Genomic DNA, 26,741 nt, shown 5'->3' with positions numbered 1-26,741 from the left:
ATTGCTACTGGGCAATGAAAAAACGACAAGAAACTACTTTGATCACTTGAAAATATTTTTGACCATTACCAGGGTTTTTTACACGATCGTTGTCATCCAGATTCCAGATGAGGCAAGACGAACACAACGAAGAAAAACATTGTTGAAATCACCGATTACTGTATATATTGTGAGAAATGCTATTTATTAACTGCAGATATACCGTACACCACAGGATAGCGATTGGTGCCCCAACACATATTATGTTTCTTCATTTACACTGCTCATATGCATCACGACAAACGTATTTCGTTCTAGTCCAGAGATCTAGAACTATAATTTGTGTGTTGGATAAATCGTGGACATTCCACGGTATCATTTTATGAAGATGTGAAGACGACATGGCAGGTAGGTTTTGAAACCAAAGACGTACGCGTTTGTTGAAAAGTCTTGGAATCGTTTGGTAGATATTTATATTACCATTAAAACTTACGTCCTTGTTGTCAAACGGCCCACGTGGGTGGGTGTTTACATGACGTCACCCGTTTACGCATTAACCAATGAAATGTATGTGTTATCATGACGTCATATTGACCTGTCAAATCACTTGTATAAGCTCCGCCCACTAGAGTGCGGTAGTTACTACCGCAGATGGGGCTTTAACAGAAATGCCCGACTGTGCACGCAGTAGAGGTATGAGCAGTGTGGGGAATGAGTGCGAGCGACTGCAGCTGAACGTATTGAATCACTAATGCCACTGAAGACGCATTGAATCATAACTACTTTTGATATTACTGAATCACTACTGCTTTTGAAAGTATTGAATCACTACTACAGCGGGAAGTATTGAATTATAATTACTTTTGAACATATTGAATCACTACTACTATTCAATATTGTCAGACCACCACTTTTCCTAACACATGCTTCAATGCGGCGAGGCATGCTGCCTATCAAGGAAGTCAAAACATCAGGAGTCATACTGTCCCAGTATCTCACCACCTCTGCTCTCATATCACATATATATTTTTGAAAATTTTGATGTTGATATTGTTCTTTATGATTCAAAAAATATTTTCAGTTGGGTTCAGGTCCGGACTGTAACTGCAACACTTTGCTGGTTAAACCATTCCTGAGAATGCTTCGCTGTATGTTTTGGACCATTGTCTTGCTGGAATACCCACCCGTCACCAAATTGGTGCTGTTGGAAGGAGATGTCCCTGTAGAATATCAGTGTACACTCCACGAGTCATGGCGAGGTGAAATGGGGTTTAACGTCGCGTCCAAGATTATTGCACTCATATAGCGCGCGTGCGTGCGTGTGTGTGTATGTGTGTGTGTGTGTGTGCGTGTGCGTGTGTGTGTACTAATGCCGATTTAATAGTGCTTGCCCATTAAAATACCATGCCTTAGTTTTAACGTGAATACCCCGCTCAGAGCGCCAGGCAGGGTAACAACAAGTACCATCTTTTAACATCTATTGGTATGACGCGGCCTGGGATCGAACCCCGGACCTTCCTCTCTCTGGGCGGACGCTCTACCACTAAACCAAGGAGTCGGTTGGCACAAGTCATGTTACCTTCAAATACTCATGATGGTGTGGCACCCAACAGACACCCCACCTCACACATTTTGGACTGTGCTTTGGACGCTGGTAAACTGACTTTTCTGTATCTTTTGTCCGCATTTTTATGCAGTTTGAGTATAGCCTCACTGGATTTCCACCTAAGTACACAAGTTCAAATGTCGTTTTTGCTGTTCAGATTTTAGGAGTGGTGATCCATCGCATGCAAATGCATTGTCTCTTTAGAAACATAAACTGTTCCTCTATTAATAATTTCAGGCCTAAAATTATTTATGCTCATGCGTCTGTTTTTAGACGCCTATATACCAAGTCGCCTTCTGTCACCAACAGTTCTTTGGCCTATCAGCTCCCTTTTTGTGCATCTCCACGTTTCAAAAGACGGTATACAGTTGATAACTGAATGTCTGTTCTCTCTGCAATGGCCTGTGCTAATCTGTTTCCTTGATTGTATAATTCAGAAATAATATTTCTTTTTTTTTCCAAAGCGGCCATTTCCACAGTGATCTTGTTTGCCGTCTGCCTGTTTGTTTACCACGGGAGTTGTCTCGCTCGAGTCAAAATCAGAATAAGTTCCACGTACACCTTTGATATGGCAAATATTGATGGCCAAAATGGTATGAAAAATTCTCAATAATTTCTGGTCAAACTCTGCTGCAGGGTAGCTTCAGATTATAACCCTCAGTGACAGCATCGGAGGAGACATCACAGATGATGAGAAACAGCACGCCATATCGTGGTGATCACACTTCAGCTCAGTAGGCTTGATAAATAACTTATAAAACAAATGCAGTTTTTCATTTCTGTATATCACACCGACTTCACCCTATACCTGCAAACAGGCACAGCCATTATTTGTAAGACGAACGATATTCATGTCACTCAAATTCCAACATGTGTTTAGTTCCTGCTAGATGTAGAGTTAAATACAATGCCATTAAAATCAGATCTTAGTTCTCGCTACCGCTAAACAAAGATCTGAGGACATCCCATTACGGGTCATGTCAGACCGACCTTGCGCGAACTTTGACCGACCAATGGAATGACCAATCAGAAGGCAGCTTCCTCGTTCTTTACGGCACTATTTTCAAATTGGCGACAACGCTTCGAAACATATTTTGACAAATTCTAGATTAAAAATTTGAAACCTGAACAAAAGAACATTCTGGAATCGCTAATAGATGGTCTAGCTTGTATGGATTCAGTCGTTAAACCCGTAACTATCGTTCGGAATAACCCGTGTTAAAGTTTTCGAGGATGCATGATCAGAAATCACATTCCAACTGTCACTTTCATGATTTGGTAAGCGACGCTCTGATTGGTCGGATGAAAGGTCGTTCTGACGTGACCTCTACTGGGATGTCCTCAGATCTTTGTTTAGCGGTAGCGAGAACTAAGGTCTGATTTTAATGAGATTGAGTTAAATAGGGAGCCGACATCGCCAATTCAAAGTGAAAAAAAAAAAAAATACTATTTTAAAATTGCTTTTTCCTTTTTATATTTTTATACATATTTCCGATGTCAAAGGTTTCGAGTCAGACACACACGTTTGGTTGCTATATACAGATACACCAGATCGAAAAAATAGATATAATAATTACACAGTACCCTAATAACAAGTGGCAAAAGTCTTATATATAAGTTCAAGTGTTTTCTTGAACGCTTCTTATGAAAAACAATCATAACTTGTAGCAATCTAAACATGAACTTAAACATATTACTGTCGTGTGTTGGCGAATCCTAATCTTTATTGTAAAACGAGATGGAGATATATTACACTTGATAATCGAGGATGATGCTTGTTACTGCATGCTTTCATCTTCTTGAAGAAAGAATTGTTTGCTCTTGCCATGCATCGCTCTACGTGCGAATAGGTCAACATACAACACACGCATGTCGTGAGAGGCGACTAACGGGATCGGGTGGTCACAGGGCTGGGACGGGTAACTTGGGTACCCGGGGCGGGTGGGTCCTGAGTAGGACGTGAGTACCCAGAGTAGTACCCGGACACGTAGTTAGTCACGTGATATATTGTTTAATGACAAAAACTCACGATAGCTCAGTGGTTACACTGCAAGTCGCTAATGTTCGCATTTCTTTCTGGCGATGCACACATTCCTTTTGACTTGTATATGTTTGAGTAAAGATAAATCTTCAGTCAACTTCAGTGAACGCATGGTCTGATTGTTTGATACATGTATCGAAATAGTTTTTGCGGGGACTGCGTAAAACAATTCCCAATCAGACATTTTGTTCCCAAGTCTTGAGACCTACAGCGGGTACCCGGGTAGGGTCGGGTAATAGGGGTTCGGATACTCGAGTAGTAAATTTTGACTCGTCCCAGTCCTAGGTGGTCAGACTCGCTGACTTGGTTAATGCATGTCATCGTATCCCAAATGCGTGAATCGATGCTCACGATGTCAATCACTGGATTGTCTTGTCTAGACTCGATTATATAGCAGGAATATTGCTGAAATCAAACCATGCATCGTTCCTCATTCGTTACAAGAATTAACCTGATCATGACAGAAGAGATACCACTGCTTATGTTTTTCTCAAGTAGCCTTTACAGTTGTGTGTTAACTGGTTGTTATTGACAAAGGTAAGTTACAGAGACATTGAATATAGCTTATGTACAATCGTCTGAAGTCCGGGCTGTGGAAAAGAACAAGAGGACTATCTGATAAAAGTAACAAACAAACAACAAACAAGCAAACAAGTAACACCTCAGTGAGCCATAGCACCAAATTTAAGTGGACCATTTAGGAAATGGTATATCCACGAATGAGGTGATTGTTCAGTCCCAATCTGAAGACTTGGTGCAGCTGTTTTCAGAGATCAAGTTGATGAAACAGTTTATTATCTTCTTTTTTTATACTGTTGAAAATAGGCAAAGAAAATATATTGACACAAATAAAAGTAAAATAAAATGAGTAATTAAATGAATAGATGAATTCAAACGCAATCCAATCCAAATTAGTAACAAAAAACAACACACCTCTTCAACTGATGCCATATTACAAGTCGTTCACATACACACACCATTGTTACCACGCTGTAACAAGCGTGTTAGAACTTTTGTTTGTTGTTTAACGCCGCACTCAGCAATATTCCAGCTATATGACGGCGGCCTGTAAATAATCGAGTCTGGGCCAGACAATCCAGTGATTGATGTCATGACCATCGATCCACCCAATTGGGATACGATGACATGCATCAACCAAGTCATCGAGCCTGACCACCCGATCCCGTTAGTCGCCTCTTACAACAAGCAAAGCATGGGTTGCTGAGGACCTTATTCTCTATTCGGATCTTCACGGGGCGTGTTATAACTGAAATATACTGTTTAGAATGCATCTTGCTCTCACTCTCTCTTCCGGAGGCCCGGGATCGATTCCTCACATGTGTATAAGATGTGATGTAGGAATATAGCCAAAAGAAGAATGAAACTCAACTCACAAATTCATTTATGACAAAACAAACCATTTTTAACCATTTCTAGTTCACCCACTCAATCACCTCTGTTACGCCTGGTATTGTATAAGCTAATTTGTTAAATCTCATGAAACATTTCCTTTAACTCGCTTCCCCTAGCGTGTCAAGACACATCGTTCATTCTGTTCGATCACGAGGATACAAGTCTGTTTTAAAATCCAGGTCAATCCGTCATCTGCAAGTAGTGAGTGAGTGTGGTTTTACGCCGCTTTTAGCACTATTTCAGCAATATCACGGCGGGGGACACAAGAAATGGGCTTCACACATTATACCCATGTCGAGAATCGAACCCGGGTCTTCGGCGTGACGAGCGAACACTTTAACCACTAGGCTACCCGGCCGCCCCTCCTTAAACAGCCTGCAGAGGTCCCAGGCACATCGTCCAGAAGATGAAGTTGTCTTGAGATGACAGTTTCTTTGAAAAAAGAGGAAATATAAAGGTCATGGGTATACTATAAGTTGTAGCAGGATCACTAGGGGTACATAAAACCTAACGAGAGACGCATAAAAGCCCATGTACCCCGAGTGATCCTGCTACAACGAATGTATCTTACCGACATATGTTTTAAAGTGACATTAACTCAAATTCAAAATTGATAGAAAACAGCTCATCGATTGAGCTGAGGTTACCTTGTGCTATGTCACGTGACTTCTTTTGACTCGGAAAAAGCGTGCGGCTCTTTGCTTTTAAGCGGGATATTAGGGATTTATTCTGCCTCTAAGAATCCACGTGCAGCCTGTATTGCTCGTGGCGGGGTATGAGATTTATTCCCCCCCCTGAGAAATTTATATGAAGGATATTAAATGAAGATCACGTGAACCAATCAAATCTCATCATAATGACATTGAGGTATGAGAAAATATGTTTTACACCGATGAAGGAAATTAATTAAATTATTTTTTGGAAATCTATGTAAAATACAAGAATTCCAACTCATATATAATTGTATATTATAAATACAATTTAGTCATATTTGTATCTCTATCCCAGAGGAGTACATTTCACGACGTACGTACCTGTGAGAGAAACATCCATAATTGATCAATTGTCTACTACAAATTGTGTTCACCGCTAGCCTTCTTCACATCTCCGGTCTGAACCTTGCATAAGCTGCCATTGTCTGACCACCAACAATACCGAGCGCTGCCGATGTTGCTACCCTAACGCGTCCCCATGTCCTTGGCGTTTTACTCGCAGATTTAGATAATTTCATTTATATCACAACTCTGGGCAACGAAAGCCCTGCATACTTGATGAATGTCTGCCCTGATCTTCTTTCTCCGCGTTAAGTCTTCTCGCCAAATTTCGTGTTTTCGCTTCCAGTTTGGTTGAGCCAGAAAATTACATTTGGAACGATTGGGGCTACAAAACCAATATTATTCTTTGATTTTCTACCTGGTCAAAGCGCTTGTCAAAGAACGATGAGAATCCGGCGTTATCTTCCAGGAAGTCCTGTCTTAAGTGTGTATATTTATGCGATTTTGATTTGACTTGGAGATGTCTAAGAACGCTGATGTGTTTTCAACACAAATGAACTTTTTATTACCCTGTGTAAACAGATACTGCACAATCAGTGATGCTGGCATGCCCACGTAAATACGGATCTAACTTTTTGCTTGATTAATGTACGCGTTAAAGCGAAAGGCTTTGGTTAAACGCAGGTATTATAATTTTAAAGAAATCAAAACATGCGAAAACTATTTATTTCTTTTCAGATAAAACTTAGTGAAATGTTTGAAAAACCACGTTAATTATTTTACAGCCTCTTACATGGCTTTTACTAATAAGAGTTATTTCCCTTAGAACGCCACACCAATCTAAAAATTCTCACTGTATTTAATCTTTTGAACTTAATTTTCATTTGTTTGTTCGTTGTTTATCGCCGCACTCTGCAACAATCCAGCAATATGACGGCGGTCTATAAATAATCGTATCTGGACCAGACGATCCAGTGATTGACATCATGAGCATCGATCTATGCAATTCGGATACGATGACATGCATGACCACTCGATCCCTTTTATAACCTCTTGCGACAGGCATGGGGTATTGAAGATCATTCTAACCAAAATCTACACGAGTATTGAACCTAGTAATCAAGTGATTAGCATTGTAATCGCTGTAAGTTTATGTATTAATGTTAATCACACCTTTGCTCCGTTAATTAAATACGCTTGTTATGCCCAAATGTGTCTGACAAATTTGTTTATAAATATTAATTTATATTCATGACTCACTTGTGTACATATCAACCTGTTCTCGTCGCTACATGGCTGAAATAATGCCGATGCGAAGTTAAATTTTAAGTCATCCACTCACTAATAAAATAGGTTCAGATCCAAAAGAGGTGGGGTTTGGTGTCCAAGGGTGCAACTTGACTGTGCCGGACTGATAAATATTTCATGTTAAAGTGTTTTGTTTGTTTGTTTTTGTTTGTTGTTTAACGCCGCATTCAGCAACATTCCAGCTATAAGACCGCGGTGTGTAAATAATCGAATCTGGACCAGATAATCCACTGATTAACACCATGAGCATCAATCTTCGCAACTAGGATACGATGACATGCATCAACCAAGTCAGCAAGCTTGACCACCCGATCCCGTTATGCCCCCTTCACATACACGGATCCTTACGTATCGCACAAATTCACGGATCCTTACGATTTGGCCACTTTTAGGACCGATTTGGAGTTGTTACGAGTAATTACGAGCTATTTACGGTTTATTACGGATTATTACGAGTTATTACGATGTATTTACGGCAAAATTCCACGATTTGTTACGAGTTGTCACGGATAACTACGAGCACCTTACGGGCATTTACGGATTGTTACGAGTATATTATAGAATGTAACTATTCATCGAAGCTTTTACGTGTTAGTTACGACCTGTTTACGTTTTGCTACGAATAGTTACGAGTTAGTTACGAGTATTTACGAGTCCTTACGATTTTTTGTAAAAAAATATATAAATCCTGCAAATCACAAAGTATCATCATTCGACAACTGACATCCAGAGAGACAATTTCAGTGTCTTCAGTGTCTTCACGCAGTGTCTTCTACATCAACAGGGTCTAGATGCGGTGGTGGTTCAGGGGAAGGCGAGCGTGTCCTCTTCTTCCGCGGAGATTTTCGAAGAGCAGGAGACTTCTTGTTGACTGCCTTCTTCTTTGGAGCCATGCTTGTAGATATTGTACAGTAGATATGCAGAAATGTGACTTCTATGACCTTAATAACAACTGAAAATGAAGTGTTCGATTTTGCAGCTTTTAATACCTTTTCCCAAATCGTAAACAATATGTAAAACGACGTAAAGTATACGTATCTATTCGTAAAGAACTCGTAACTACACGTAAAATGCTCGTATTAACTCGTAACAATCCGTAAAGCCATCGTAACACGACCCGAATAAAATCGTAAACAACACGTAAGCACTCGTAATAATCCGTAAACAAATCCTAAACTAACCGTAACAAATCGTCAAAAATAATTTGTTACGAGTCATTTACGGATTCTTGCGAGCAGTTTACGGATGGTTACGTGTTGTTGCGAGCGGTTTACGATACTTACATATTATTACGAGTTATTTACGAAAAAATCAATCCGTGGACAATCGGAAGATGATTTTTGACATGTCAAAAAATTTCCCTCTCCTTCCACGGATCTTTAAAAGTGTCTGTGAGTTGTTGCGAGAAGTGACGAGTTATTTACGGATACAAGCGAGTTATTTACGGATCCGTGTATGTGAAGCGGGTATTAGTCGCCTCTTACGGCAAGCATGGATTGCTGAAGACCAATTCTAACCCTGATCTTCACGGGTGTAAATGATTTACATGATCTGGACGCCCGGCATACACATCCCGTACAAACACGGAACTTGAATGTGTTCTCTGTCTATCCTAATAGAATATAGTATGAAAATAGCTTATGCTGATCCAAACCTTGGTTTGTAATGTTGGACTGAACTGTTCCTGGAGAAATGTCAATAATTGTTAGGTACGTACACATTAAATAGAAAACACAAAGAAACTACGATCCCTCCAGTCCACGTGAAGTTCTTAATCCCAGTTTGAAAGCTTGCAATGAGCAGCTATTTATGGACACTCCAGTTCCATAGGAAGCTAACAAACAACAAACTACCAAACAAGTCTAAAGGTATCATTCCTTGTTGGGTGATGGTATTATCGTTATCGAAACAATTACTGACCCGTGAAGATCCGGGAAGCGAATAGGTCTTCAGCAACCCATCCTGAACAAACAAACGAAACAATTATTTGTAAGCAGAAACATTTCCTATCGCTCAACACCTTACACTATCATATACACCATGTGCCATAAATGGCCTCGTCACACAAAAGGACGCAAGAACGTGTTGTTACCCTGCCTGGCGTTCGGCTTTAAGGGGCTAAAACAAGGACTGGTCGGCTCGGAGTCAGCATACTGTGTCTGAGGAGGGTATTCATGTTACACATGTGGCTCAGTGGTCTAGCACTATGAAATGGATATAAATCCACACTAGAACAAACAGCCACACATACACAGTGTAATAATCTTGAAGGCGACCGTAAACGACATTTTGCTTCGCATCACCTTATACCATACCATACCAAGCTGTGATCGTATGTATATGTGTGAGCGCGTGCGTGCGTGCGTTATGTAGGAATCTGTCTACATTGAAGGGATGCTATACTGTTGTCAAGTTGAGTTTTCAAAAGCAACTCTGTAAACCCGCTTTATGATCTTGTGTGTATATATATATATATATATATATATATATATATATATATATATATATATATATATATATATATATACCAATCTTGCAGGTGAAGATAATCATTACAATTGTGTCTAATTAAACATTGAGCGTCTGTATATTTACGTCTAGGCCTAAACTGAAATTGGTCTACAGACTGTGGAGCATAGCACCCTTTAAATGATATTCAACAGTCAAGAATAATCGGCTAAATACGGATATTGAAAAACTATTGAAAAGCATTTCAGAAGTCATCTTATTTGCGCAATTTATCAAATTTTGGATTCTCTGATCAGAAAATTTATTCAAACTGAAAATGTAATATTTTTTCTTTAGTTCAATCAGATGTCGCGGATAGATTCACTTTTACAGATTTCTCCGATTAACATTTCAGGTCGGTAGAAAGAAACTAAAATAAAACCGGCATGTAATAGAATATGCATCCTTCCTGCATAGGCGTGTCATCATGGACACAAAATAATTAGTTGCATGTCACACTCGAAATACAAATCAACAAAAAAACACTGTCCTTAAAACACTCATTGTTTAAAGAAAATCAAATCACGTCTCTTGGCTTCCAATTTGATCAGTTTTGCATGTTTATGGCGCCTTATGAAATCCCCCGCCAGTCTCGTGGTCGCCATGCCGTATCACGTGAAACCCTCCATCCCAGAGCGGTATGTCGATACTGCTTTCCCATCAACAATCTCTACTGCAATTAATACACAATCCATAATTCATAGCGACATCTGTTTTTTCTTGTAATTAACTATTGATCTCTCATCCCATGTGAATTTCTAAGGATCGTGCAAGATCTTCCCTGATACTGACTATAAGTCCCAGTATCGTCCGGCGGAGAACCGTCCACAAATATCTTAACAAATGGAAGCAGGTGTGAGGGAAATGTTATCTTGGTCTCCAGAGGGAAAATCTTGTCGGCAAATGTGAATACTGATAACAAACTCCTTGGAAATTACGTTTCTTCTCAAGTCAAAGGGAATCGATTTTAAATATTTCATAGTTTTCACCACCTCTTTTATTTAGATTTATCAGCTCAACTGTCCAATAGATTTCCGCGTCTTATTATATCGGTGGTAAAAAAAGAGTTATCTCCCCGTGGTAACCGAGAATCTATCTCTTCAAAGGTGACACAAGAGCTGCTTTTCTATTTCGCAGGGAAGTCCTGCCAGGCAAATGGGAACAGAAATATTTCATATTAACTTTTAAACCATAACTTTGGTACAGATCAAGAACAAACATTGATACAAGCTCTCCGATGGCCCTAACATCTCGACCAATGCACAGCTGATTCATTGATTTGTAATATTCAAGATTGGAAACGCTTCTTTTTTGTTTGCTTATTTTCTATCTGAAAGTTTCATGGGGGACATATCCCTGATAGATGCAGATTACAACCACTGCATCGGTGATACAAGTGATACCTATTCCATGTGCAATTTGAAAAAACCCAACAGATTCTAAAACTGTTTACGAACTTGACTTTTCCAAGTTAAAGTAACGCCACATTTTTATCATTTGAAACGTAAACTATGTTCAAAGTTTGAAATGATAAGAACGTTCCTTTTAAAACATGCCAGTAATTTGTAACTCCGTTATGACTGACGTTACAAGCATGGCCTTTGCCGCCATGTTAAATTCCCGCAGTCTGAAGCAGTCTATCACCCGTCGTTCTTCCAACTGTTCCCTGCCTCGTGACATCCCCTGTTCATAACGTTAGATAAAACAAGTCTAGGGGGAACAAGGGAAACAACTCTGTAATTTGTTCATTAAGGGGTCTTTTATTTTCCTGTCATTTCTCGGCAGCTCGGGGGTTAAGTCATACAATAAATATGGTAATATCGCAGCAGATGAATTTTGATGAGTTACAACTAATTGCCGGCGAATCTCTAGGGAGATGCCATAAATTCGGCATAATTAGAATGATAGAAATACAGATGCTGTTCAGTTTGGCCGCTGCACCGATGGTGGCCGATGATTTGAAGGGCCGAGCACGTCTTGGTACAATAGCGTGGCTAGATGCGGCTCTATCACTCACAATGGGGCAATAATCACACAAAGATGGAAGCATTCCCAAACGGAAAATTGTTGGTTTGAGGGCGCCCCCAGCTCCAGGAGCCATTCAGCCGGGTATGGAAGTATCCCACCACGTATTGGGTTTAATTCCTGGCTAGCCTGTCAACTAGATGACCACGCTCATCAACTGGGAGTAATAAAAACTCTGCAAAGGATCTTGTGCATATTAACACAGCGTGCATCATAATTCGTAAATGCTCGGGCTAGAATCAATCGGAATGTCAATTGAGATCAGCTCGGAGATCTCCATAGCTTGTTAGCGGGATTGTGACGGCTTCAACTGCTCGGCAGTCAGAATGGTGGGGATTGCGCGGGTTCCAGTGGACCGTTGAGTGAAGGTGAACGTCACTTGTGCACTGTTGTTCTTATCCATTCGGGATATTCGACATTAGAAAAAAAACAGCGTTTTATGCGATTTTAAATTAACGAAAATTTCACACCCACGTTCGATTTAAGAGAAATAGAAAACGAAGTAAATTGGTGTTGTAAAACATTTTAGAAATTTGAAATAATAAATAAAGGTTCGCATGGTGTGCAGATCTGTTACCTGTGATGTTACATATTTTACTCACACATGGCTGCAATATATTCAACTGGTGATACGCAGATACATCAGATGTGACATTAAAATGTGTTCCTACCATGTAGAAATGTCACGCATGATGCCAGGATATTGCCAAACAGGAGGTGCATGATTTAAGAACTGAGCAAACCATTTTAATTTGACATGAAGTTATCAGATGTGTTCATTATGAATGAGAGATAGCCCTTGTTCATGTCATCAAGTGCATGTTTGTAAGTTGTGACGATACAAAATGCATACAAAAGGACAAAATGTATTAAAAAGTCTGACTTTAAATGGAGATTTTCAGGAAGCATTTTTTAAATTTTAACATGAGCACGTCTTTGACTAAAGCTGATTTTCACAGCAGATGAAAACTGTATAAACACATTACACAAAATTCTTGTTAGGCCAACGACTTTAACCATAATTATGTATTTGATCATGTTGGAAGTCCAAAACCTGCAAGTGTAAGGACGAAAAAGAGAATAAAAATAAGCGACCAAATCCTTTCCACATTCCCTTGTACGATTCCGACTGCATTACAAGAATGTATGTATGAAGCATTATCAAACAGTGGTGAGAGTGTCATGACACCAGGCGTTTCCTGCCCCACCGATGGCACCCGTCACAAACACATGCACAGGCAAGTCAATTGTTCACCTGACAAAACACGGGAACATATGGCACAAGTCAAAATAAGGAATTGCATCAGACAAAGTTTTGTCTCTAAATTTGGAAATGCCCTTCACATGTCCACCATAAAACATTCTGAAAGTTTTATTAAGGCTTTGAATGTTGTAACTCTGCTGTAAACACTTTGGAGCAAAAAATTCTCGATTTACCTCAAAGTTGTGAAATGTAGTCACCAAAGGCTGGAGATGCTGGAATATTCCTCGACATAAAAGGGAATTTGACTACTGCAAAGTTGAAGTAATCCCTCTTGTCTTACAGTTTAGTGGATACTTGTTTGTCATTCTGAATCTTTATGTATAAATCTAAATACGAAACAGATGAGGCGGTTTCACTGGTCTCTTTTAATTCTAGCTCAAGTGGGTAAATCAGTGGAAGGGAATTGCTTACATGGCATCAAGATGCTTCACTCATGACATACACACGTGTGATATGCAGATATGTCACAAATGATACAAAAACGTGCATAGTACAAAGAGCACAATTGACCCAACATTCAAGAAAGGCGTTTAAATTCTAAAAGTGTATCAATGGTACACTGAAAGGTCGTATTGCTATGTGACCCTTGAAGGGGGGCATGTAATTACAGCTGCCTTGTTAACAGTGTTCAACTTCTACAGACCCACTGACACATCTCCCCGTCCTGGCGACTGCCTGCGTTCAATGTCCACTGTCCACTAACCAGAAATGTCCATCAAACAGTTTCGCAGCCTGACAGGTAATTGGAACCTTGCAGGAATAAGTGACCCTAATCGGGAGCTCTTGAACAATTTCACCAAATCAGAAGAACTCATGTCATGGCCGAGTATTTTCTATTTCGACAGAGAGCCCCCAAGCAATGTTTGGTCAGCCATCAAGCCAAATGTTCGCCAATATATCTGGCCCACCGTGTTTGCTTCTGTCTAAACTTAATCTCCTTCCATGGCCATCACCCTCTCTTCACCCCCCTCGGAGGAACAGTCGACCCTCGAGCCGCCTTCTCCATTTTCTCTTACACGATTGCTCCGTGCTTGGAAATCTTGGCCATTCCTCCGACATTCACTTTAATTTCAGCTATAGTAATTGCTTAAATCTGGTCGTCGCTTGTCCTGAAAGAAAGCTGCAGTTGAAATGGTATCCACTCACTGCAATGATAATCTGTGCCATTGATCTAACGTCAGGGTTTTGGCAGATACATGCGCTATTGCAATACAAATAATCTCTCGGGGAAAAATCCTACCGTCTCCTTTGTCAGTCTCGAGACACGGGGACTGTTGAAGCAGACTTCATTTTCGGGAGTTCTTTCAATCTCTACACTTTTCCTATGTCCTCGAGAGCACTTAACTCGCTCCAAAGTATACAATTGCTCTTCCTTTTGTGGCCAGAACACACATTTGCTCTTTTCTGATTTGTAGTTTCTACTTGTTCATGTTTTCTTGAAATAGCTTGGACTTCATGAATCAGCATTATCTGGCATTTCGGTAAAGAGAACTCGACTCAATATTCTCCACAGATCAAAGGCAAATATATTGTCCCTTTCATAGCGTACACAGACTACACTCGACAGTGTACTGTAATGGATAAACAGAATAGGATACATTGATCAGTCATGTTTGGCAGAACCGGCAGGATGGGAGAGCCAGTTTACAAACTTGTAAAAAAAATGAACTCCTACTCCCAGTTCTGTACGATACCTAATGACCTCACACTCTGGTGGTCAGATTCAAACATACAGTCACACAGTGATTACTTTCTGTAACTCAACTATGGGTGAGTGGGTTGAGTTTAACCACCTTGAGCCATTTCAGCTTAATGTGGAGTTGAGCCCAGACTGGGTAAAGCCCGTAGATCTGCCCTGCTACTGGTGAGACAACATGGATATGTTGCTGACATATCACGACCAATAATGGAGTCGAATCAGCGGACCCTGACACGACTAAGGGACGCAACTCTGATTCCGAACAGTACATGATGAAAGATGGATGGTTTTACAGGTCAAAGGTATGATCTGAGAAAACTACAGAGACAGCTGAAAATAATAAAAATGTTTCAATGTATTTGAATTGGTTTCTAAATCATATATTTTAATACTACTCTAGACACACTTTTTGTAATTGGTTCCTACGACCGAAAGGTATATCAGCCTAAGAGTATACATGGCCAAACCACCCTCATCCGGGTAGGAAGACTGAGGCCTTGGAGTTACCCATGTGTGGCGACATTTCCCTCCGTGCCGAAAGTCTCAACGAGTCTGTCACGCGTTGCAGTGGGGCCCTTCTTTCATAGACAGGCGCTTGGCAGTATTTGCGTTGTGTCACGTTTATGCAGTGTGGGGACTGAAAACTTTCGCGATTATTCCAATGAATCTATTGATGTACGAAGAGCATGTCTTCATTCAGCCTTATCTACTCTTGTTATCTTCACGTGAAGTTATATTAATTGTCAAATATGTATTTTGGTTATATAAATATAATCAGCGTTTTAAAACATATCTGATCTAAGTTATCCAGAGCAAAATCATTTTTTTGAACTAACTTGATGACGGGCAGTGTAAACATCCCTCCTGGTACCCCCCACTATCTCCTTATGTATGACAGGTTACATGCAACAGCATGGCCATCCTTTCAATCTATTCCCCGAATATATATCTGTATTGCAGAACTTGATTGCAGTTAACATTACCTTAACTCAAGATTAACGGAGAAAACGTACAACTTTATGGATTAACTGCAATCGAATAACTGACAACAGAAAATGCTTCTCAGACGCAATTAACGAAAAGTATACATTTTAAATTAATAAAGTGCTTTATTTCATACGCATGTTCTATTAAAATACAACATACCTAGCAAGAGATGAGGCTGAAATGGGGTTTATTGTCGCGTTCAAGGTTATTGCACTTATATAGCGACGTGCATGCACTATTGTGTGTGTGTGTGTGTGTGTGTGTGTGTGTGTGTGTGTGTGTGCTTGTACTAGTCTTGAGTGATGCCGATTTTATAGTGCTAGCCTACTGAGGTACCATGCCGCATTTTAACATGAATACCCCTCTCAGACACAGCATGCTGACTCTGAGCCGACTTGTTTTAGCCTCTTAATGCCGAGCGCCAGGCAGGGTAACAACAAGTACAATCTTTTCACGCCTTTTGGTATGATGCGGCCGGGGAACGAACCCTGGGGCTTGCGTTCTCCGGGCGCACGCTCTACCACTGGACCATGGAGGCGGTCGTATCTCGCAAGAGTAAAGGCAAACATATATTAATAATTATTATGGCTTCTAAAATTGTAAGGCCCCTGACCTTTCATATTCAAATGGTATGGGAATATTATTGTCATGTTCGATTTTTTATCTATCCCGTCCGCACGGACAGCGCAATAGGTGCCGGGACAGCGGTGTCAGCGTACACTATCAAATTTAGGTCATCCTGTTAATTGAATTCACTTGTTTAATAATTTATCGAGTTCTCTCCCCATCAGAAATTTGATACACACTCTAAGTCATCCTGTAGGCAACGATCTTGTGGTAAGGATATATCGTGTTTGTCGTGTGATTTGCATATCTATAGAGAGAATGTATTACTGCAAGAATTTTCCCGAAAAGTTTGATTGCTAGAAACTGTATTGATATATCAAAACTTACAAAAGAAACACAAAGGGGAAAAAGAACGCAGAAAAGGCATGAAAAAAAGAAATCATGTATCTCTGCCCTTTTGTTCTCAATCTGTTTTTATTGCCTGGCTAGGTTTTTGGAAATCTCCCCGGAATTGCGTTTTGGATTGTGGTCCTATTTTTTATGCTAGACGAGACAAAGAGATGTTTAGTGCCCCGCTGTTTCGGAAACGGTAACACGTGGTTCGTATTGACCGACTGACCAACTGTCATAGGAGATTGTTGGCAATCAATCACAGATAAGCTTCGTAATGCAAGCTTCACAAAAAGACGACGTTGATAAATTCGATTATGTACATGGTCGGTGGCGCATACGGGAACGGGACAGGATGCGACATGACTTTGCTATTTAACAGATTTGTGCAGTTTGAGAGTAAGTAACAGATATCCGAATATACATAATTCATGCGTTAAAGTGTACAATTTCCCCCACTGGAAGCTGGGGTATTTGTTTACAAATAACAGTCATTAAGAAATGAATACGTTTGTCCCGTCATTTGTTGGTGCTCAATTGTCTGTTATGGCCAGCCGATATGTGAAAAGTTCATTGTAGTCAGTCAGGGATATTCCATTAGGGCTTACAATTCATCATATTTAGTGTGCTAAGTGCTCGAGAAGGCTAACGGATAATCGATAAGAGGATACTGTGGCACTTCAGCTTCAATATTTAGCTTCTTCTGTTGCCCCCGTGTTCTGCTATGTCTATATTGAAAACAGCCTCTCAAAAGAGTTAAACGACTTTAATATGTTATTGTCAAAAATAATGTGAGCCATTTGAGATTTTACATAAATATTTCGTTCTTAAGCGGCTATGTTAGTTTTATCAGTTGTTCATTTAAAGAATTTATACACTCAAGTTTCAACTATTAAATATTCAGTGGAAATAATTGTTGTAAAAGAGAAAAAAACATGACTTAGTTCTTTTTAAAAAAGTCATTATTTTAATTGATACCCTGCTCTCTCGCCAGAATACACCCCCCCCCCCCCCCCCCCCCCCCCCCCACACACACACACACACACACAACACCAGAGGTTATAGGAATGTAGAATGTTTTAAGTACAACTATTCATTCACTCTTTCTATTGTTGAATGGCATTGGTAGGTGTATTCACCCATTCTTTCTATTGTTGAATGGCATAGGTAGGTGTATTCACCCACTCTTTCTATTGTTGAATTACATAGGTAGGTGTATTCACCCACTCTTTCTATTGTTGAATGGCATAGGTAGGTGTATTCACCCACTCTTGTCAGTGTTGAATTACATAGGTAGGTGTATTCACCCACTCTTTCTATTGTTGAATGGCATTGGTAGGTGTAGTCACCCACTCTTGTCAGTGTTGAATTACATAGGTAGGTGTATTCACCCACTCTTACTATTGTTGAATAACATAGGTAGGTGTATTCACCCACTCTTTCTATTGTTGAATGGCATAGGTAGGTGTATTCACCCACTCTTTCTATTGTTGAATGACATTCGGGTCCTAATATTCACTCACTGGTGTAGATACAACTAGTTCCCATGTCACAAATGGCAGGTCTCCTGCAGATGACGCTGACGTTACATCTGCCGTACGATCCAAGCACCAAATGCGTGATCACTGCAATGCAATGTATCCAGTAAGCATCACGGGCGTTCATACATTTATTTTCAAACGCCATAGTTTGACAATATCGCATTTGGCTTGGCTGAAAATACACCAGGTAATGCCCCGTTCATGTTTACACTGGCAACGGAATCCGAAATGCTTTTACCATTATGTTGAGATGCTTCATGCTGGTCTTAACGGCTGTAGGACATGGAATTTCACGCCTCACCATCTGTTTACGTATGCCAGATCTCGGTGTCGTATAACATGGACCACGTTTGCTGGTAGACGCAGCCGATGCCACGACGACACGACGTGGTTGCTAGAGTCGTAGACTTTATTGGTTTGTTGTCAGTAGCTATAGGGATCATGTTGAGACTGTGCAAGATGCCATCCCAGGAGCTGAACTTTGGTGGTGGTAATAAGCTGTTTGTGAATCATTCAGCCATGCCAGAGTGTGCAGCTGAAGATTCCAAGCATTTGCAACATCAAGTAAACACAAATATGGATGCAGAGAATAGTTCTTTTGTTATATTATCACATGAGGTGTCAGTTTTCAGTGCTGGCGAGTTGGAGCAGAAGAACGTGCATGCAGATCTGTTAGTTATTTGTAAATGAAGTGAGTGGGTTCGGTTTGACGCCGATGTGAACAGAATTCCACTTATATCACGGAGTATCAACTTGACGTGGGAGGAAAACCCGAAATAATGCATGCCTTTTACGGCTTGGGGGAAACCAACGAGCACGGGTGTGGCACTGACTATTCCAGAAATACAATCTGATCAAATCTGAGATTCCAAACCAAGATTATAGTTTACTGGCACCCCAAAGGGACGCAACTCTTGACAGTGAATTGTGGTACCCCAGACGACTGAACTATCCGTGCCCTCGATCACAAAGCTATTGGTGTTAAGACATAGCCGACAACGGTTTGGGATAGTATGAATGCCATAGACGAAATATGTACAATAAATAGGAAATAAAATAATGTTGAATATTATTCGTGATAAGTACTGTTTGACACAAGTTTTAAGTATCTACTCCTTTCTCCCTGTTCATGGGTATTGTCCATGGTAAGACAGGACATGCTTACCCTTTCACGAACAGCTATTGTCATCACTGATTTTCACTGTTCCTTTCATTTAATTCAGTAGAATCAGTATTGGCAGATAATCGATACTGGTCATTGTTTGACGTTGATGTATTACATTTATGTAACTGGTAAATGTATGTTTGCATCCTCCAGCCAGTAATCTTGTTATGGGCACATGTATAAGCAGAGCAGGAAGCATGAACCGGACGGTAGTTTCATCCCGGTTCAGCTGCAAGATCAAATGACAAAGTGCCTGTATTTTATTGTTGTCGTTGACAAAACAAATGGCTCAGAAGGACTCCTATTGCCGTCCAGTGTGGGTGGGTACGGGGGCGTCAAACAATCACACTATCAACTGAAAAACATTTTCATCGGAATGTTTGGCGAAGTTATATTTAGCATCACAAGCACATACAGTGATTAGGCCATGAATAAGAGTGGGTGTATTTAACATTACTCTTAAAACAGTGATTAGACGAAATGGTTTGTATTTGTATATTGAAGATAAACACAGGCCAAAAAAATGTCATCTATTCCCCAAACTAATTACTAAAACTGAAAACACTTTACCGTTGTTCAATTACAACAGATGTCATAGATATTATGGCTTGGTCGCCATGTGCCCGCCGTATCACTGACTCCAGGACTCTGTGACTACATGTCAACAGAGAGTTGGTAAACACTTGATCACAGGCCTCCTGTAGATAATGTCAGCAATAGTGCTGGGAACTTTACTCAGAATGTTCTGACCCGATTTCATTTAAACTAATAAACTTTTTGGTCATAATATTCACATGCCTGTAAATAGAAATGATAAGACCCTTCTTATATTATATCCTAAGAAATCCATTGTAGGATAACGACTACATCCTAGGCATGTGTTTATGAATCACTACTCAGTGATCTAAACATATGTATTCACAGGAAGTGAACGGGATTTGGGGACAAGTTCTTCCAACTTAGATTTCCTTCACCCTGGTATTTACAAAATTTCACAATTTCAAATTCAATATATATATATATATATATACATACAACACTATAGAAGAGCCCTTCTCTCTCTCTCTCTCTCTCTCTCTCTCTCTCTGTCTCTCTGTGTGTATATATATATATATATATATATATATATATATATATATACAGAGAGAGAGAGAGAGAGAGAGAGAGAGAGAGAGTTTGAAGGGGAGAGATGCATTGTTGAACAGTTCTTTACACAAATCTTTTAGTTGTACATATATAATGATGTACTGCCTTAAATATAGCTTCCTTTTCTGTAACAACGTGATCTGCATTGCCGTATAACAGTAGGTGTACATCAACAGGTATGTTATGAACAATATTTTTAAGGCTGTTAAACATAATTTCACACTGATGACTAAGCAATGTACATTCCATGAGATAATGATAGCCATTTTCACATGTATTTGAACATGTACAGTTCGGGTGATCTTTTATACAAATTTTATATATTAAATAATAATTCAATTGACTTCACATGTATCTCAGTTTTGTGTGTAAGATATTATATTTTCTTTTTCCATATCCGAAGTACGCAGGTGACGTGGGGTGGTGCTATTTCTACCTTCGGATAGTCGATGGGTAAAAGGATTCACACGAATGTCTTAGTCTTGTGAGAGGAACACTGATGTTTTCAGAGTTTCTGAGACTGTATGAGTTTTTTTGCAGCAACGGTTTTGGGTAGAATATTTGTTAGATAGGAAGGGGCCATATTATGATTAAATTTGAAGAAAAGACAAAGTTTACGTTTCTTTCTACGCTCAACTAAGGGTTCCCAACCGGTTTCATAATATAATGAATGCCAGGGGGGCATATTTAGGTAGACCAGTTACAATGCGTGCAGCTTCTAATTGTAATTGTTCTAATTTCTCACTTTGTCCTTCGGTGCAACCATCCCATACCTCACATGCGTATTCAAAGTGTGGTCTTATGAACATTATTTATATAGATTGTTAATAGTATTTCTGTGATTCAGTTGTGATGATACCACACACATCGTCTTCTTTACCATCAATTTATGTGGAAGGAGCTTAGTTTTCGACCAACATGGACGTGTGTTACATACGAGGGGCGCTCGGGTAGCCTAGTGGTTAAAGCGTTAGAAGACCTGGGTTGATTCCCGACATGGGTACAATGTGTGAAGCCCCTTTCTGGTGTCCCCGCCGATATTGCTGGAATATTGCTAAAAGCGGCGTAAAACCATACTCACTCACTCACTCGTTACATAAGAAATATAAAGACATTCGCTGATTTGATGCTATCAATATTGTATGACTAAATGGCCTAAACCGCTGATCTCCTGTCAGTAACCGACCTAAGCTCGGTATAAATTAGAAAACTAATACCGCGGAATTGTTGGTACTCTGGGTCATGTGACCGAGTCAATAGTCCCAGACATGTTTATTGCAGACGAACGCGGTCTGCTTTCGAAGAATATGGCAGGAATTAGTAACACCAAATCCTTGCTGGTGCCCGTCGACCTAAAGAACAACTGCTGTTCAAACTTGAGTCTTCTTCAGCCACTTTATTTGATTTATTCATTGTTTCCCTGCGTCCTCTAGCTCTCTCGAAACATTTGCAAGATGGAATCACCCCCTTGACGTCAGCCACAGGATAGAGAGGGCGCTGGTGTGACACGTCACGTGACCTTACATTTGCGAAGCAAATTCGAGTTGGCACTTTGGACACGACACGAGTTCGTCCACTTGTCCCTTTGGTATTTCACAGCGATCAAATATTAAGATAAAGTCATGTAGGGAAATTACATTCGTGATATTTCTTCTTTAAGGAAATATTTATAGCAATCTACATATCTATGATGTATAGTTTTATCTTTATCAGAAAACACAATAAGAGTCTGCATTGCCCAGATCAGAAGCAGTGACCCTGTGTCAGGACGTGGCCTCGATGTCAGGGAAGGAGTTTGATGACAGTCGGTGCTTCGGGTTAAATAACTCCCATCACGCCATGCTACTGCCACAGCTACAAATCGACATCGTTTTGTTAATAAATATGTATTACCGACTGGCCTAAACAGCATTATATACTGCTGTATTTCTTTTGTTCAATTGCTCTCTTTGTCACAGATGAAGCAATGTCTCTTTGAAAACTCTTGATAACCTGTAGTAAATCAAGTCGAAATCTTTATTTTCAAACGCTGACTACGTTGAATGTACCAAAGCTGTAAACAATTTCATATGACCTCTGTTGAAGACGTCACCTTACAATTGGCCTGTTCTACGTCACCGAGAGCGTCTTCAATCAACATTACATGGCTGAAAGATACTCTCTATTTCACCTCTCAGTATATACAATAGCGGGCAGAAATTTCACTTAGCATCAAGTCGAGATTCCATGGCAGTCTACCCCCTTTCTTATCTCCTCTCGGACAAAACCCAATTAGTACTATGCGTATAAATCGTCCCTCCTTCATGTCGGTGAGGAGCTGGCAAGGGGAGATAAGCCGGAGTAATTAGCTGTTAAGGTTCTCAGACGGTTGGCAGTATTATGACGTTTTCCAATATTTATCGATGAGTATTTGATAACTTGTGAGCCAGACCCTTTCTCTGGTGTAATTGTATTACTTTCTGTGCGGACAATGGTAGTAACTGAAATAGCAGGAACTGCAACCTGAACGAATTGCCTACATCAGACGTTCGTTTATGTAAGAAAGGGACATCTGCTCTGTGATATAGTGATGACGAGGCCACCACCCTGTCGTTATGAAGTGGCCACAATGGACTGTGGTTGTCTGACGATTAGTCATGGGAGCGTGACAACTTGTCGTTATTTTGTTCATATATGCATATACAATTAAGTGTATACAGATGTTAGTCTTATGGCATGAATGTTTTACTGACCTGGTATAAAATGTGTTTTGATGAGACGAGTAAATCCCCTGGCGTCATCACAAAACAGATCCCACTTGAGGAATCCATCATGTTGCTTTATCTTATTATCGTCCATCAAAGAGTTGGCCTTATACGTGTTGGTAGGTTGCCGTCGTATGGCAGGAACACTGCTCTGCTGCGTAAGGCAACTACAAACACTTACAGTTTATGCAAATTGTGTGAATGTCGGGTTCTGCCGGTGGAGCGGGACATGATGGCGAGCACCTGGTGTCATCATTGATTTTCTGTTGCCCATCCAAGCAGTTATCACCACTGCTTTTCCTTATGCACAATGGAATCAGATAATCGAAACGCATTGTTCTCTGGCCACAATAGAACGTTTTATATTTAGTATCTGACAAAACAAAACCCCACCGACGTGTCTCACGTCTTTGTAGGTTGCATTTTGAAGAATTTGTATTGTTCATTTGAGTGACGACATTCGTTCAGTATTACTGTTAGGTGCTTTGGGCTCCATAACAAAGCCGTTTTCCATTTTACAATAAATATGTTTTTACCACTATCAATTATTTTTCCAAGATATGAACAGTATATTGTTTGAACAGATCAGTGGTTCAAAAAGAACACATCTGAATGAGCAGACATATCAGAAGAGAATACTGACAGATGTTATCGGTTAATGTCATAATTATGTAAGTCACCAATCGTGACATTTGAATTCCAACTCTAGCTGTCATGTGTGTATCGTTAGAATGGAACAGTGAACAGTGGCTGATATATGCTGTACACCATGCCAGCAATAGTTTCATTGACGGAGGTGGGACTTTCTGTGCTTTTGAACATCACCGAGATTTAAAATTCTGACAAGTGTTTGGTAATGTTTCATAATTCAAAGATAATTGTTGCTCTTGTTTTAGTCTACATCGTGAACATGGTCTTTGAAGGGTGGTAAATGTATTGACATTCTTACTCAATACTTTCCCAAGCACATAATCCAAAAGGTTTTTATCCATAATACGTGACTGACCTAATGGTTGCACGTGACATTATATTTACAATTTCCTTGTCATCGTTGTCTGCATAGAAATGTGTAGTGAAGTCTGCAAGATACCCTTTCCTTGAACCATTCAGGAGTAAATAAACGTGTGTGAATCATAAAATACAGTTTCGCCTTTCATTTAATGCATAACTAAATGTCAGCAGAGGTCCACATGTGACAGTATGTTTGTAAATGGATTTTGTTAGAAATTAAAGCACCATTATATTAAACTTAGAAAAGTTTATTTATAATCTAAACCAAATGTTTAACGTTTATTTCTTAAGTACTTGTGTTAACTTCAACACTTGCACAAATCTGCTGATTCACAGGTAGGCTAGCTTCTGAAAATAGCTTGAGTAGTTCAGCAACTTCCTTTTAGGGTCTTGGTTATTGTCACTGGGCCGGTCACAAGCTTGACCTCTGATTGGGTTGTTATTGTACTCTGGTTCTGCATGATCTCTTCAAACTGTTTTTATAGTATATTTTTTGTAGTATATTTATTTATTCAGGGCTATTCACTGCATTTCTTGGACCCGTGAAGATCCGGGATAGAATAAGTCGTCAGCAATCCATGCTTGCTGTAAAAGGCGCCTTTGCTTGTCGTAAGAGGCGACTAACGGGATCGGGTGGTCAGGCTCGCTGATTTGGTTGATGCATGTCATCGTACCCAAATTGCGTGGATCGATGCTCATGATGTTAATCACTGGATTGTCTGGTCCAAACTCGATTATTTAGAGACCGCCGTCATATAGCTGGAATATTGCTGGGTGCGGCGTTAAACAACAAACAAACACTGCACTTTTTGAACAGAGAGGTTCTATCCTGTATTCGAAAACGAAGTATGGTATTTATATTTAATTATTTTTCAGGATTAACCCTTTCTTGGGGATTTGTTGACGTATGTATGCCAAAAGGAATAAACTGTAAATCTCAATGTATTATCAGTATTCTTTTTATCCATACCCATCATGTATATTATTAAATCAGGTATATTTTGGGGGCGGTCTTCACATCCATTCCACGCTTATCCGAATAAATCCCTTACACTCTACAAGTACTCATTTATCTATGAGAAGACAGAAGTCCCGCTGTTACACACATTGCTATAATCCCAAGATTGAGGCTTATATTGCACCTGGACACAGTTGGGGAAAATACATTCAAAGTACTATTAAACCAAACCGCAGTCGTGAATGATGGCTATACTGGAATATGTAAATATATTGATAATTACTTCACTAAAACAAATTATGCATACATATTTGGTGGCGAACTTAGATAAACCTTTATAATCATAGTATTACTCAAAGTTATTAAACCAATGAAAAATGAAATTAATCGGGCGAACACCAAACATATGCTCACCTTATGTACAGCTGAACCAAAGCGGAAGAGTAAAGTAGTTAGAAACTCTGTGAACTGACTGATATTGCTATGCTGCACACTGTCCTATTAAACCTATAGAGTATTTCCTCTTCAGGATCCCTGTTCTTTTACTCCAAGATCCACTTACATGACCAACGTAAGCCCTGTGATGAATTTGCTTTCTGAGATGAGGATTTATGATGATAGAGGTATAACGACGTCTTTAACTGCCAGTTACCATCCTGCGATTATCTTTCTTTCTGTGTCCTGTATTTAAAGATAGATAAAGTTTCCATATCCTACACCCTCATTTATAAGCCACTAAATAAGTCTAACGCTCCAAGCGTTCTTTTACCATGGTTTACCATAGGTAAATTATGTTTTAACTACAACAATACATTTTAAAGCACTGGTCTTTCTGTACTGTTGGATAATTAGAATAACATTGGTCACAATGGGACATTAACGGAAAGTACTCACAGAATGAAAAATATACAATTAATATGAAAACACAAGGGAGAAAGCTTGCTGGAATATTGCCTTTTCTGTGAGAAAAGAAAGTAAAGTTTTATTTTTGTTTTCTCTCAAGCGATTAGTTTGTTGCTTAACAGACAGAGAAAGGTTTCTTTTAAGATGTCAGTTTTGCTTCTTCGAAACTGGTTTTGTTGAACATACACCAGGTAATTTAATGCTTACGCTGGCAAAAGAAATATCAAATGTTCTTAAACCATCTTGTTAACACTGGTCTTAAAGTCTGTTAAACATGGAATTTCACGCCACGCGTTTTGCTTACTTATTGTGAGTGCCAATATCAGATAACAAGGGTGTCTGTTGTTGAAAGTTGGGTTTGCCGTTTTGAAGATTGTAAATGTTTTTACTATCGATTTCTGTTTCCAATTCCGGGTTATGTTCCGGTAAGATGAGTTGTTAAACATTTATACATTAAACTAAGGCTCAAAACCTTGATCATCTATAAATAT

General features: G+C 39.7%; 1 protein-coding gene across 1 annotated transcript in view; it reads left to right on the top strand.

Annotated features, from left to right (window-relative positions):
- The first annotated feature begins 18,764 nt into the window (after positions 1 to 18,764).
- Positions 18,765 to 26,741, top strand: part of LOC125381906 (extensin-like) — a 59,625-nt gene continuing 51,648 nt past the window's right edge. Inside the window, exon 1 of the mRNA XM_048399263.1 lies at positions 18,765 to 18,887. Within this exon, the coding sequence (XP_048255220.1) occupies positions 18,765 to 18,887 (123 nt within the window). The remainder of the gene's footprint in view (positions 18,888 to 26,741) is intronic.

The sequence above is a fragment of the Haliotis rufescens genome, unplaced genomic scaffold, assembly GCF_023055435.1.
Source record: "Haliotis rufescens isolate VD_foot unplaced genomic scaffold, xgHalRufe1.0.p SCAF_2, whole genome shotgun sequence".
Taxonomy (NCBI): Eukaryota; Metazoa; Mollusca; class Gastropoda; order Lepetellida; family Haliotidae; genus Haliotis; species Haliotis rufescens.
The sequence above is the reverse complement of the archived record's forward strand: the minus strand, read 5'-3'. Positions and strand labels throughout refer to the sequence as shown.